Raw genomic sequence first — 15,518 nt, forward strand, 5'->3', positions numbered from 1 at the left:
CCAGCACGCTGCCTGAGGACGCTGGAGCCAGCACGCTGCCTGAGGACGCTGGTGCCAGCACGCTGCCTGAGGACGCTGGAGCCAGCACGCTGCCTGAGGACGCTGGAGCCAGCACGCTGCCTGAGGACGCTGGAGCCAGCACGCTGCCTGAGGACGCTGGAGCCAACATGCTGCCTGTGGACGCTGGTGCCAGCACGCTGCCTGAGGACGCTGGAGCCAACACGCTGCCTGAGGACGCTGGAGCCAGCACGCTGCCTGAGGACGCTGGAGTCAACACGCTGCCTGAGGACGCTGGAGCCAGCACGCTGCCTGAGGACGCTGGAGCCAACACGCTGCCTGAGGACGCTGGAGCCAGCACGCTGCCTGAGGACGCTGGAGCCAACACGCTGCCTGAGGACGCTGGTGCCAGCACGCTGCCTGAGGACGCTGGTGCCAGCACGCTGCCTGAGGACGCTGGAGCCAACACGCTGCCTGAGGACGCTGGAGCCAACACGCTGCCTGAGGACGCTGGATCCAACACGCTGCCTGAGGACGCTGGAGCCAACACGCTGCCTGAGGACGCTGGAGCCAGCACGCTGCCTGAGGACGCTGGAGCCAACACGCTGCCTGAGGACGCTGGTGCCAACACGCTGCCTGAAGACGCTGGTGCCAACACGCTGCCTGAAGACGCTGGTGCCAACACGCTGCCTGAAGACGCTGGTGCCAACACGCTGCCTGAGGACGCTGGTGCCAACACGCTGCCTGAAGACGCTGGTGCCAACACGCTGCCTGAAGACGCTGGTGCCAACACGCTGCCTGAGGACGCTGGTGCCAACACGCTGCCTGAAGACGCTGGTGCCAACACGCTGCCTGAAGACGCTGGTGCCAACACGCTGCCTGAAGACGCTGGTGCCAACACGCTGCCTGAGGACGCTGGTGCCAGCACGCTGCCTGAGGACGCTGGTGCCAGCACGCTGCCTGAGGACGCTGGTGCCAGCACGCTGCCTGAGGACGCTGGTGCCAACACGCTGCCTGAAGACGCTGGTGCCAACACGCTGCCTGAAGACGCTGGTGCCAACACGCTGCCTGAGGACGCTGGTGCCAACACGCTGCCTGAAGACGCTGGTGCCAATACGCTGCCTGAAGACGCTGGTGCCAACACGCTGCCTGAAGACGCTGGTGCTAACACGCTGCCTGAGGACGCTGGTGCCAGCACGCTGCCTGAAGACGCTGGTGCCAACACGCTGCCTGAAGACGCTGGTGCCAACACGCTGCCTGAGGACGCTGGTGCCAGCACGCTGCCTGAGGACGCTGGTGCCAGCACGCTGCCTGAGGACGCTGGTGCCAGCACGCTGCCTGAGGACGCCGGAAGTCTCACAGCTCCAGGCTCCGTGTCAAGCTCCTTCCTCAACCCTACACCTCCAGACTCTTCGTCCGTGCCTTACGTGCCTGTACGCCCTGCCACGGCTGGCGTCACCCACCTGAGGGCATCACCCACCTGAGGGCATCACCCACCTGAGGGCATCACCCACCTGCCTCCAGGTGCCCCCTCCCCACCTGTCCGTCAGGAGGGGAGCCACGAGCCCAGACTGAGTGACAGTGTTGCGTGGATCTTGCAGGATCTGCGGTGTCTCCCGCCGCCCATATTGCTGCTGCTGTTGCTCTCCTCTTCTCTCTCTTCTGGCACCTTTGTTACGTTAGTGTCTTCCTCCACCACCTTCGTTACTCACTATGCTGGGATCTTCCTCACCACCTTCGTTACTCACTATGCTGGGATCTTCCTCACCACCTTCGTTACTCACTATGCTGGGATCTTCCTCACCACCTTCGTTACTCACTATGCTGGGATCTTCCTCACCACCTTCGTTACTCACTATGCTGGGATCTTCCTCACCACCTTCGTTACTCACTATGCTGGGATCTTCCTCACCACCTTCGTTACTCACTATGCTGGGATCTTCCTCACCACCTTCGTTACTCACTATGCTGGGATCTTCCTCACCACCTTCGTTACTCACTATGCTGGGATCTTCCTCACCACCTTCGTTACTCACTATGCTGGGATCTTCCTCCACCACCTTCGTTACTCATTATGCTGGGATCTTCCTCACCACCTTTGTTACTCATTATGCTGGGATCTTCCTCACCACCTTCGTTACTCATTATGCTGGGATCTTCCTCACCACCTTCGTTACTCACTATGCTGGGATCTTCCTCACTACCTTCGTTACTCACTATGATGGGATCTTCCTCACCACCTTCGTTACTCATTACGCTGGGATCTTCCTCACCACCCTCATTACTCATTGCACCACTCTCCTCCACTGCGTGAACAGGTCAGTGCTTCATCACCAATTACCACTCCGTAAAAAATGCAACTGTTTTGCCGTATCAGCAACGTACAAACCCAAGCAACCCACCAAACCCATCGAGGCAGAAGACGTCAAAGTTACCGAGCTATAATGTCCACTAATAAGTCGTATTTTCTGTGGCGTAGACGATTCCGTAAACAACAAATACGACCCAGTATGTGAGAGGACGTGTTTTATTAGGCTGGGATATATTTTATTTATTTATTTATTTATATATATACAAGAAGGTACATTGGGATTGTGAGGATACATAGCATAGTAATTACATTCTTGTAAAGCCACTAGTATATAGGCCTGAGGTCCCATAAGAGAAGGCTGGCGTTTTTCGCCACTACAGCACCTGGCTGCTACAACACCCAGGTCCTCTCAGGTCCTCTCAGGTCCTCTCAGGTCCTTCCAGGTCCTCTCAGGTCCTCCTAGGTCCTCTCAAGTCCTCCCAGGTCCTCTCAGGTCCTTTCAGGTCCTTTCAGGTCCTCCCAGGTTCTCTCATGTCCTTCCGGGTCCTCTCAGGTCCTCCTAGGTCCTTCCAGGTCCTTCCAGGTCCTCCTAGGTCCTTTCAGGTCCTTCCAGGTCCTCCTAGGTCATCTCACGTCCTCTCAGGTCCTCTCAGGTCCTCCCAGTTCCTCTCAGGTCCTTCCAGGTCCTCTCAGGTCCTCCTAGGTCCTCTCAAGTCCTCCCAGGTTCTCTCAGGTCCTTTCAGGTCCTTCCAGGTCCTCTCAGGTCCTCCTAGGTCCTCTCAAGTCCTCCCAGGTCCTCTCAGGTTCTCTCAGGTCCTTTCAGGTCCAGAGGACCAGAAAGGACCTTTCAGGTCCTTTCTGGTCCTCTTCTCAGGTCCTCCCAGGTTCTTTCAGGTCCTTCCAGGTCCTTCCAGGTCCTCCCAGCTCCTCCCAGCTCGCCTCTGTCCGCTAGGATTTCTCTGAATGTTCCTCTCACACCACCAGTGTTCATCCTATACGTTCAGTGTTCCTCTCACACCACCAGTGTTCATCCTATACGTTCAGTGTTCCTCTCACACCACCAGTGTTCATCCTATACGTTCAGTGTTCCTCTCACACTCCCTTCACCTCCTCCCTTCACCTCCTCCCCTCGCCTTACTCTGCTCCCTTCCTCCCATTACTTTAGTAACTTCTTCACTTACGTGGTCAGGAAGTGCCACCATGTGCAGGGCGCCTGGAGTCACTTGGACCTGTCTCGCCTCACACATTCTGATACTCCGCTCCAGTGTCCAGTTGTGTGACACGCTCAAGTGCCAGTACTCCCTTGTGTTGGCTGGGTCACACTCTAGCTCCTGAGCTCCGCCTTACCACCTGGCGGTACTCTCTCTCCCTCTCTTCTGTGATATTTGTTCACTTTTTATTTACACTTAAAATGTTATTTCTAACATCCCTGTGTGTGTGTTCTCACCTATTTGACATACCTATTGTGTCTGCAGAATCTAGCTCTAGCTCTTGGACCCCACTTTTTTAGCCGTTGTTGTCTAATGCAGTGATTCCTGGCCTTTTTCCCTATCATTCCTGCTTTTAAAGTTATGAATTGAGTTAGTCTCTACAACCTGCTCCTAAAGATCATTCCCTTTACTCACTACCCTTAGGCTACTTTGAGGTTACCTTGTGGTGCTTCCGGGGCTTAGCGTCCCCGCGGCCCGGTCGTCGACCAGGCTAAAGGAAAACTTTTTAACATCTGTATGACATACATGAGTCTCAAGCTTCCAGCCATGCCCCCCCCCCCCCCCCGTCCCTTGTTCTGTTGACATTCATTATAAACATTTCCTGTTTTCACCCCGTCAGTCTCTTTAGATTTTTTATACTTAACATACCCTAAATATTCGTATAAATGTAACCTCTAAGTATACGTGTGTATCATGTCCCCCCCCCCCCCGCACCTCCTTTAAGATTACTACTCCTGAGCGCTGTCCACTCAGCCGCGAGGCCCCTAACACATACAATTGTGTGTATACTCACCCGTTTGTACTCACCTATCTGTGCCCGCAGGATCGCGGACTGGCTCTTGGATCCCGTCTTTCTAGCCTCCGGTTGTTGAAAGCAATAACTCCTTACATCCTTCTTCCTTCTTCCTTCCTTCCTGTCCTTCTTCCCTCTCATATCTAGTTTTTAAACTATGAATAGTGTTTGCTTCCATAATGTGCTTCTTTAGTTCATTTCATTTCCCCATTACTCTCACGCTAAAAGAAAACTTTGTAACATCTCTATGACTCATCTGAGATTCCAGCTTCCACCCTCGCCCCCTTGTTCTGTTGGTATTCCGTATGACCATTTCGTCTATTTCCCCTCTGTCAATCCTTCTAAGCAATTGATTCATCACTATCATATCTCCCTTTCCCTCCTTTTTTCTAGCGTCGTCAGGTTTAGTTCCTTCAGTCGCTCTTCATACCCCATCCCATGCAATTATGAGACGAGCCTAGTTGCAAATTTCTGAACCTTTTCCAGTTTCTTTATCTATTTCTTCAGGTGGGGGACTCCATGACTGGGCGGCATACTCTTAAGACTAGTCTCACGTAGGCAGTGTAAAGCGCTCAAAAGGCCTCATTACTTAGGTTTCTGAATGATGTTCTAACTTTTTTGCAGTGTAGAGTACGCTGCTGTCGTTATCCTATTTATGTGTGCCTCGGGAGTTAGATTAGGTGTTACGTCCACTTCCAGGTCTCTTTCTCGAATTGTCGAAGGTAGGTCGTTTCCCTTCATTGTGTAGTGTCCCTTTGGTATCATGTCACCTAGTCCCATTTCCATAACTATACACTTCCTGGTACTGAACTTCAGTAGCCATTTCTCTGACCATCTCTGCAACTTGTTCAAGTCCTCTTGAAGGATCCTACAATCCTCGTCTGTCACAACTCTTCTTAATAATTTTGCGTCATCCGCGAGCATCGACATATAAGAATCAACTCCTGTTGATATGTCATTTACGTATATTAGAAATATAATTGGATTTAGCACTGATCCATGAGGTACTCCTGTGAGGTACTGTTTCAAAGGCTCCATGGCAGTCCAGAAATATGCAGTCTGCCCATCCTTCCCTGTCCTGCTTTATTTGTGTAATTTATCATAGCATTCCAGCAGGGTTGTCAGGCATGATTTCCCAAACCTGAACCCCCATGTTAGTGTTTGTTTTGTACATAATTACCTCTATGCGTGTAAACATGTGTGTGTGTGTGTGTGTGTGTGTGTGTGTGTGTGTGTGTGTGTGTGTGTGTGTGTGTGTGTGTGTGTGTGTGTGTGTGTGTGTTTTTACTCACCTAGTTGTTCTTACCTAGTTGTGCTAGCGGGGGTTGAGGTTTGGCTCTTTGGTCTCGCCTCTCAACTGTCAATCAACTGGTGAACAGATTCCTGAGCCTACTGGGCTCGATCAAATCTACATTTGAAACTGTGTATGGAGTCAGCCTCCACCACATCACTGCTTAATACATTCATCTGTTAACTACTCTGACACTGAAGAAGTTCTTTCTAATGTCTCAGTGACTCATCTGGGTACTAAGTTTCCACGTGTGTCCCCTTGTTCGTGTCCCACCCGTACTAAATAATTTGTCTTTGTCCACCATGTCTATTCCTTGAGAATTTTGTAGGTGGTTATCATGTCTCCCCCTTACTCTTCTGTTTTCCAGGGACGTGAGGTTCAGCTCCCTTAGCCTTTCCTCGTAGCTCTTACCTCTCAGTTTCGAGACTAGTCTGGTGGCATACGTCTAAATCTTCTCTAACTTTGTTTTGTGTTTAACTAGGTATAGATTCCACGCTGGAGCTTCATATTCCAAGATGGTCTGAGATAAGCAGTACACAAGAGCCTGAACGATTCCTTACACAAGCTTCTAAAGGCAGTTCTTTTGTTGGCCAATCTAGCATATGCCGCTGATGATATCCTTTTGATGTGGGCCTCTGGGGGGCAGGTTCGGTGTAATATCAACCCCCAGATCTTTCTCTCTATTTGACTTTTGCAGGATTTCACCTCCCAGATGGTACCTTGTGTTTAGCCTTCTGCTCCCTTCGCCTAATTTCATTACAAAAACACTTTCCGAGTTGAACTTTAGCAGCCATTTTCTAGACCATTCCTCCGGTTTGTCCAGGTCGTCCTGTAGTCTCTATCTTTATCTGTCTTGATTCTTCTCATAATTTTTGCATCATCAGCAAACATTGAGAGAAATGAGTCTGTACCCTCTGGAAGGTCGTTTACATATTAGAAACTGGATGGGTCCAAGTACAGAGCCCTGTGGAACTCCGCTGGTGACATCTCGCCACTCTGATGTCTCCCCCTTCACAGTTACTCGCTGTTTCCTGTTGCTTACATACTCTCTTATCCATTGGAGCACCTTACCTTTTATTTCTGCCTGTTGCTCCAACTTTCGTAACAGCCTTTTATGGGGTACTGTGTCAGAGGCTTTCTGACAGTCCGAGAAAATGCAGTCTGCGCGCCCGTCTCTTTCTTTCCTATTTTTTTTTTTTTTTTGCTTGATCATAGATTTCTATTAAACCTGATAGGCACGATTTACCATGTGTGAACCCATGCTGGTGGTGTGTTACAAAGCTATTGTAATCTACTCACAACTGTATATGGGTGTGTGTGTGTGTGTGTGTGTGTGTGTGTGTGTGTGTGTGTGTGTGTGTGTGTGTGTGTGTGTGTGTGTGTGTGTGTGTGTGTGTGTTTACTAGTTGTGTTTTTACGGGGGTTGAGCTTTGCTCTTTCGGCCCGCCTCTCAACTGTCAATCAACTGTTTACTAACTACTTTTTTTTTTTTTCCACACCACACACACACACACACACACATACACACACCAGGAAGCAGCCCGTGACAGCTGACTAACTCCCAGGTACCTATTTACTGCTAGGTAACAGGGGCATTCAGGGTGAAAGAAACTTTGCCCATTTGTTTCTGCCTCGTGTGGGAATCGAACCCGCGCCACAGAATTACGAGTCCTGCGCGCTATCCACCAGGCTACGAGGCCCCTTATGTGTGTGTGTGTATGTGTGTGTGTGTGTGGGTGTGTGTGTGTGTGTGTGTGTGTGTGTGTGTGTGTGTGTGTGTGTGTGTGTGTGTGTGTGTGTGTGTGTGTGTGTGTGTGTATGTGTGTGTGTGTGTGTGAGTGTGAGTGAGTATACAAAGCTCTCTTCCCCACAGTTCCGCCACTGGGTGTGCGGCTGACTGCCCCTGGACCGTGGGTCGCCGCGGACCACCCCGCCCCCTTCACCTGCCGCGTCGTGGGCGCCTTCCCCCGCCCCATAGTGCAGTGGTGGCTGGGGGCTGAGCTCCTCGCGCCCACGCCCCCTCCCGTGAGTACCTCACCTGTACACACACACCTGTACTAGTGTGTGTGACCTGTACACACACACCTGTAATAGTGTGTGTGACCTGTACACACACACCTGTAATAGTGTGTGTGACCTGTACACACACACCTGTACTAGTGTGTGTGACCTGTACACACACACCTGTACTAGTGTGTGTGACCTGTACACACACACCTGTAATAGTGTGTGTGACCTGTACACACACACCTGTACTAGTGTGTGTGACCTGTACACACACACCTGTAATAGTGTGTGTGACCTGTACACACACACCTGTACTAGTGTGTGTGACCTGTACACACACACCTGTACTAGTGTGTGTGACCTGTACACACACACCTGTACTAGTGTGTGTGACCTGTACACACACACCTGTAATAGTGTGTGTGATCTGTACACACACACCTGTACTAGTGTGTGTGACCTTTACACACACCTGTACACACACCTGTTCACACACCTGTATACACTATGAAACATGACGAGAAATAGGGTGGTCGGGAGTTACTGTATTAGACAACTGACTAGATGGTATATAGAGGCTCAAGAGCTAGCTCTCGACCCTTTAAGTATATATAGTGGTGAATGCATTTAGACGAGTACTCAGACCCCCCCCCCCCCACACACACACACATACAAGCACATACAGTTCCATATACATGGCAGAAATACCCATAACATCTCTCATAACCCTTGTTGTTGCATTCACAACCCATCCCTCCATGTTGCACATTATATCCCTGACCCATCATCACCCCCCCCCCCCATGAGAACCAGAATGGGGCACACTCACCTCCATCCCCCCCCCCAACCCCCAACCCCCTATCCCATGTCCAAACGTGGTCCCCCCCCCCTCCCCTCCTTTAAGATGAATGTGGAGAAGTGAAACACAGACTGGAAATTGAACAAAGACAGATTTAATGTATACAAATGTTGATGGAGTAACAAACAAAGCAAATGAATTCGTACTGGAAGCCTCACAACCAGTACTGGAAGCCTCACAACCAGTATTGGAAGCCTCACAACCAGTATTGGAAGCCTCACAACCAGTATTGGAAGCCTCACAGCCAGTATTGGAAGCCTCACAACCGGTACTGGAAGCCTCACAACCAGTATTGGAAGCCTCACAGCCAGTATTGGAAGCTTCACAACCAGTATTGGAAGCCTCACAACCAGTATTGGAAGCTTCACAACCAATATTGGAAGCCTCACAACCAGTATTGGGCGCCTCACAACTAGTATTGGAACCCTCACAACCGGTATTGTAAGCCTCACAGCCAGTATTGGAAGCCTCACAACTAGTATTGGAAGCCTCACAACCGGTATTGGAAGCCTCACAACCAGTATTGGAAGCTTCACAACCAGTATTGGAAGCCTCACAACCGGTATTGGAAGCCTCACAACCGGTATTGGAAGCCTCACAACCAGTATTGGAAGCTTCACAACCAGTATTGGAAGCCTCACAACCAGTATTGGAAGCCTCACAACCGGTATTGGGCGCCTTACAACCAGTATTGGAAGCCTCACAACCAGTATTGGAAGCCTCACAACCGGTATTGGAAGCCTCACAACCAGTATTGGAAGCCTCACAACCGGTATTGGAAGCCTCACAACCGGTATTGGAAGCCTTACAACCAGTATTGGAAGCCTCACAACCGGTATTGGAAGCCTCACAACCAGTATTGGAAGCCTCACAACCAGTATTGGAAGCCTCACAACCGGTATTGGACGCTTCACAACCAGTATTGGAAGCTTCACAATTAGTATTGGAAGCCTCACAACCAGTATTGGGCGCCTCACAACCAGTATTGGAAGCCTCACAACCAGTATTGGAAACCTCACAACCGGTATTGGAAGCCTCACAACCAGTATTGGAAGCCTCACAACCGGTATTGGGCACCTTACAACCGGTATTGGGCGCCTTACAACCGGTATTGGAAGCCTCACAACCGGTATTGGAAGCTTCACAATTAGTATTGGAAGCCTCACAACCAGTATTGGGCGCCTCACAACCAGTATTGGAAGCCTCACAACCAGTATTGGAAACCTCACAACCGGTATTGGAAGCCTCACAACCAGTATTGGAAGCCTCACAACCGGTATTGGGCACCTTACAACCGGTATTGGGCGCCTTACAACCGGTATTGGAAGCCTCACAACCGGTATTGGAAGCCTCACAACCGGTATTGGAAGCCTCACAACCAGTATTGGAAGCCTCACAACCGGTATTGGGCACCTTACAACCGGTATTGGGCGCCTTACAACCGGTATTGGAAGCCTCACAACCGGTATTGGAAGCCTCACAACCGGTATTGGAAGCCTCACAACCAGTATTGGAAGCCTCACAACCGGTATTGGGCACCTTACAACCGGTATTGGGCGCCTTACAACCAGTATTGGAAGCCTCACAACCGGTATTGGAAGCCTCACAACCGGTATTGGAAGCCTCACGTGTCCATTACCACCATCCAGGCAACGCTCCATAAGCCAGCTCAGGTATTTACCTGGGCCGTTTAATCAGGTGCATTATTACCCAGCAAACCTAATAGTGGAAGGCTCTCTGCTCCCCTAATTAAAACACGGCTTCCCAGAAAACACTGGAAACTCTGCATTTAGATAGTCAGTAATTAATTTGCTGGCATATTTAGTAGGTGGTGAGGTGATCGAATATATATATATATATATATATATATATATATATATATATATATATATATATATATATATATATATATATATATCAATGTCAGGCCACGAAGGAAGAATTGAAGCAGGAATTTCCTTAAGTACTTTCGTATTTAATTTTTTATATATATATTTTTTATGTTGTATAAACATATACATAAATAGACACATAAAAATAACAAGGCACTGGAGCGCCACAAGCAGACCGTACCACGCAGATAACATGGGAAAACAGAGGAACAATTTTACACAAACACTCTACAAAGCAAAATACCCCAGGAACATATTCAAAACAAATACAGACATAGACACAGAAAAATAACGAGGCACCGGAGCGCCACTGGGCAAACCGTCTGTTTCTATTTATTTGGCATAAACAAAGTACATAATGAACAAAAGCATAAAAGAACAGGCACCGGATCGCCACATCAAAACATAAGCACAGGGAAATACGCCAGTAAGACAACAAAAACAACATGAAGGCAACTACAAAAATTACATACAAAACAGAGCACAACATAAACACAGTCACCAATACTCATACTTATCCACAAGCTCAGTCCGAGAATATTTCGCACAATACGCATCCCAGACAGCCCATCTGTCCGCATTATAGGGCCCGCGCCTACCCCGGGGGGCAACACATATTCAGATAAGGGATTTCTGCCCGAAACGCAATGGGTGCTGGTGGCTTTACAAGAATGTAAAAACATCAATGCTATTTACTCTCATAAATCCAATGTACCCTCTTGTATATAAATAAATAAATTAATAAATAAAACCGGAATATCCAGTAAGGGATATTCATCACCACCAGCACCGGTTGGACGGTGACCCGTGACACAGGGTCCAGCGATACGTTGTCCTGCCGGACGGCATCATTCTACAGGTCCATAACTAAGTCACAACTCGCACCACCGCCGACAGCAGGGGTAACAACCTCCTATTCCGGCGAACCTGAACAAATTGGCGCAGGGGAGGGCATAGTAGCAGGTACTGAGACTCCCACCATCTACCACCCCCGGGACAGAGGCTCCCGCCACCATCACGCTCGTACCACGATCAGTCACCTCAGGAGGCCGCAGGCACACCACCTCTCCACCACGAGGTGGAGAAAAACTTAGAACCCTTCTGGAACGCTTTGACGCCGGGCACATGTCGTCCGAACTGTCGACATCCCCCAGAGGCGCCACAACAGAACCACAGGGAGGCCAGGCACGGTCACGCCACACTGCAGCCGCTTCGACTACCGGAGGCACCGGACCACACACCAACACTGGTGGTACCGCAGGAACGTCCACAAAGGCACACATCCCCCCAGCATGCATCATCGCACCACCACTGTCCACCACAGAAGATAGAGCAGCTGGAGGAGGAGGCGGGGGAGGGGGAGGCGGCAGAGAGACAACACGCACCATGTCCCAGAGGCCTCCATCACCAACAAGGGGAGCAGCAGGCACTGGCCCATCACACAACGCACGCTCAACAACCCCCGATGGCACAGGCACATCATCCACTACACACAGAATCCTCCGGGACCTTCAGAGGAGGAAAGTCATCCTCCTGGAACAGGTTGATACACTCATTGTGCCGCTCAGCGTCCAGCAGCCTGATGGCCCGACAAGCCACACAGGAAACAGGTATGTGGCTGATCGGCATAAAAACTCCAGACATAATATTCTATCAGGAGCACTTAGGATTATACAGACAAGCCTCATCGTGAGTATCCAGATCCCATTAGACACACCCTTCAGTCCGCCAGATGAAATCACATTCATCCGAATTTGCAACACCTGGCCAAGCTGCCCAAAATAACGGGACAGCAAGGTATCAGCAAGGCAACTACGAAAATTTTATACAGAACAGAGCACAACTTAAACACAGTCACCAATACTCATACTTGACATAGATACAGTCACCAATACTCATACTTGACATACATACAGTCACCAATACTCATACTAAATAACCATGGAGACTCACATAAGTTGTAGTGCAACTGCGGTCCAATACGACCACAGTACCACCACCCTTGGGCAACATAAATGAGCACCCAGCATTACGGGCCACAAAGGCCGGGATCACATCTGCTGAAGTGAACTAAACTACCGCCCGATGGGCAGAGATGATCTAGATGCCCCCCAATGGAAGCCAGCTTCCATCAACTCGCTGGAGATCCGACAATACTACCTCCACTGCTAAGTAATCCAGCAAGCCGGAGAATTCCTATGCAATCGTCAACAACCGCTTCACAGGAGGCAATGGGGACTCCATCCCTCCTGTTCCTTACAGCCGCAGGGCACTCGTCACCTTACCAGCAACAGCTAATTACCACACACTCCAGGCAGCAACAGCGGAGCTCGGCCGACACAACAACACCCTGGGGAGGGCGAGCAGCGAATCCTCAATCTCTGCATGTGGAAGTTGTGCGAGAAATGACAATTGCCACAGGTTGGCATATGCAACACTCAAGCTACACCGCACATGGAAACATGCGAGTAATTATGACACACAGGGTGGCTGGTGTCAACTCAGCAAGGACCGCACGTTGTTACATGCGAGACACGTGCGGTGAAATAGATGGCAGCGACAATCTCATCAGGGTGGAGATGGAAGGTGTGGCCACACGGTGTGAGACACAGGTGGTGGGGTGGCATGGCGTTGGGCAAGTCCACAAAATAACCGTAAACTCAATTATCTCACTCAGAGAAATTAACAGCACACTGTGGAATCAATGCTTATTCGCTGTAAATAACTATCGTAGCAATAGGTTAACGGATGTTAGCGCTAATCACTTATGAACACTTTTGCAGCCTCATTGCGTAAGCTGGTGATCACGGGGTGAGTCCACTCTTCTCTCACCGCTGACCAGATTCTGTGGCGATGTGCGCTTGGTGATTTCAGTAGACAACGAGATTACACTTAACATCGCGTTAGGCGAATTTCTAGCTGTGGCCAAAGAGTAGGAAATTACATCTTCACAGGCAAGCGACGGGGAACAGAATGAGGATGGAAGCTTGGGGTGGACTGCTCCAAGCAGTGTCCCTCACTACTTTCCTCGTTCTTCAAAAAGGGCCACTCAGGCTCCAGGCACTGTGACCTACTCCAATCAGAGCCATCTATCCAGGTGGCGCTATGCCGTGACGTCAAAACTATGTCACGGAAGAGACCTAGATGTTTACACGACAGTTGGGAATGACTTGCCCTTCCCGACCACAGGTCCCAAAGTACTTCCAGACTCTGTTTCTCGATATTTCATCCCCTGGAGTTAACTAGCTGTTCTATCTATTACACCTTGCTGTAATTGATGAATAGAGATATCCACGACGGCCATCGTGGTATTTATGGACTCCTGTTGACACAAGCTGTCAAAGGATATCCAACAAAGACATGTCTTTCGTATTAACGAAATTCGACGTAGTGCACTCACTTTATGTGCACGCGTGAGAATCTCTAAATGTTATGTGCACTCATCTTACACACATTTAAGATAGCTAGAGATCCATCTTTCACACGGTCCAAGTATGTGGAATTATTGATGGCCTAACGGATAAAAATATTAGATCTTTCTTGACAATCTCGAGGCAGGGAATATCTCTCTCGAGAGAGATGTGAAATATCTCTCGAGGCAGGGAACATCTCTCTCTCTCGAGACAGAGAATATTGTGGAAAAACTCCTGTAAACAATACTCTGTTCAACAGGAAAATCTAGAGTTAAAAGACGGATCAGTAATATAGAGATTGACGCTATCACGATTGACGCTATCACGATTGACGCTATCACGATTGACGGGGCGATTTCCCTACTCAACCGTGATAGTGTCCCAGGATCAAGTTGGTCTTATTTGAGACGTATCTCTCGTGCTTTTGATGCTGATAGCGCATGAATGGTATCTGGCGGCTCCCTGGGGGTGGCAAGCAGCCCGCTCTCCAGTGGCCCTCCTCTCCAGTGGCACCCTCTCCAGTGGCCCCCTCTCCAGTGGCACCCTCTCCAGTGGTCCCCTCTCCAGTGGCACCCTCTCCAGTGGCCCCCTCTCCAGTGTCCCCCTCTTCAGTGGTCCCCTCTCCAGTGGTCCCCTCTCCAGTGTCCCCTTTTCCATTGGTCCCCCTCTCCAGTGGCACCCTCTCCATTGGTCCCCTCTCCAGTGTCTCCTTCTTCAGTGGTCCCCTCTCCAGTGGTCCCCTCTCCAGTGGTCCCCTCTGCAGTGGCCCCCTCTCCAGTGTCCCCCTCTCCAGTGGTCCCCTCTCCAGTGGTCCCCTCTCCAGTGGTTCCCTCTCCAGTGGTCCCCTCTCCAGTGGTCCCCTCTCCAGTGTTTCCCTCTCCAATGGTCCCCTCTCCAGTGGTCCCCTCTCCAGTGGTCCCCTTTCCAGTGGTCCCCTCTCCAGTGGCCCCCTCTCCAGTGGTCCCCTCTCCAGTGGTCCCCTTTCCAGTGGTCCCCTCTCCAGTGGTCCCCTCTCCAGTGGTCCCCTCTCCAGTGGCCCCCCTCTCCAGTGTCCCCCTCTCCAGTGTCCCCCTCTCCAGTGTCCCCCTCTCCAGTGGCACCCTCTCCAGTGGCACCCTCTCCAGTGGCACCCTCTCCAGTGGCACCCTCTCCAGTGGCACCCTCTCCAGTATCCCGCCAACTCAACATAAGAGGAAACTAATTATTTCATGATCTCGGCTTAACACGCATTCTTACAAGTAAATAGATCAGATAGATAAATATATATCACAATTTAGTACAGTCACGACGCAACGGATTTTTATTTTCATGTACTTGATATTAATATGGATCCCTTCCCCCCCCCCCCCTTCCCTCCCCTCCCCCCCCCCTTCCCTCCCCCCCCCCTTCCTGGCTGAGCCTCGCTGGTAGCGATGTTTAATGTGCACCTAAACATGGCTAATTATATTTATTCAAAACTGATTTACTATCTGTTTCAGTGTGTTTTATTCTGAACGCAGCAGATGAGGTCTCTTGTGTTCATTATATATAATTTAGATTGTAATATATACAGCTAATTATAAGTGACGAATTTCAAACGGATTATTATGGTGTTTTGGTCGTCAGAAAATATTGGTGCCGGAGAGATTAGCTCAGAAGCAGGTGAAAACATCATTTAAATCACGCGCGCCGGTGACCTTTGGATTAAATTTTGTGAATATATATATATATATATATATATATATATATATATATATATATATAT

The 15,518-nt window shown here is 49.9% G+C and overlaps 1 protein-coding gene across 1 annotated transcript in view; it reads left to right on the forward strand.

Moving 5' to 3' along the window:
- Nucleotides 1-15,518, forward strand: part of LOC123745457 (hemicentin-2) — a 209,460-nt gene that overhangs the window by 71,117 nt on the left and 122,825 nt on the right. Inside the window, exon 3 of the mRNA XM_069302653.1 lies at nt 7,477-7,628. Within this exon, the coding sequence (XP_069158754.1) occupies nt 7,477-7,628 (152 nt within the window). The remainder of the gene's footprint in view (nt 1-7,476; nt 7,629-15,518) is intronic.

This window comes from Procambarus clarkii, chromosome 1, assembly GCF_040958095.1.
Source record: "Procambarus clarkii isolate CNS0578487 chromosome 1, FALCON_Pclarkii_2.0, whole genome shotgun sequence".
Taxonomy (NCBI): domain Eukaryota; kingdom Metazoa; phylum Arthropoda; class Malacostraca; order Decapoda; family Cambaridae; genus Procambarus; species Procambarus clarkii.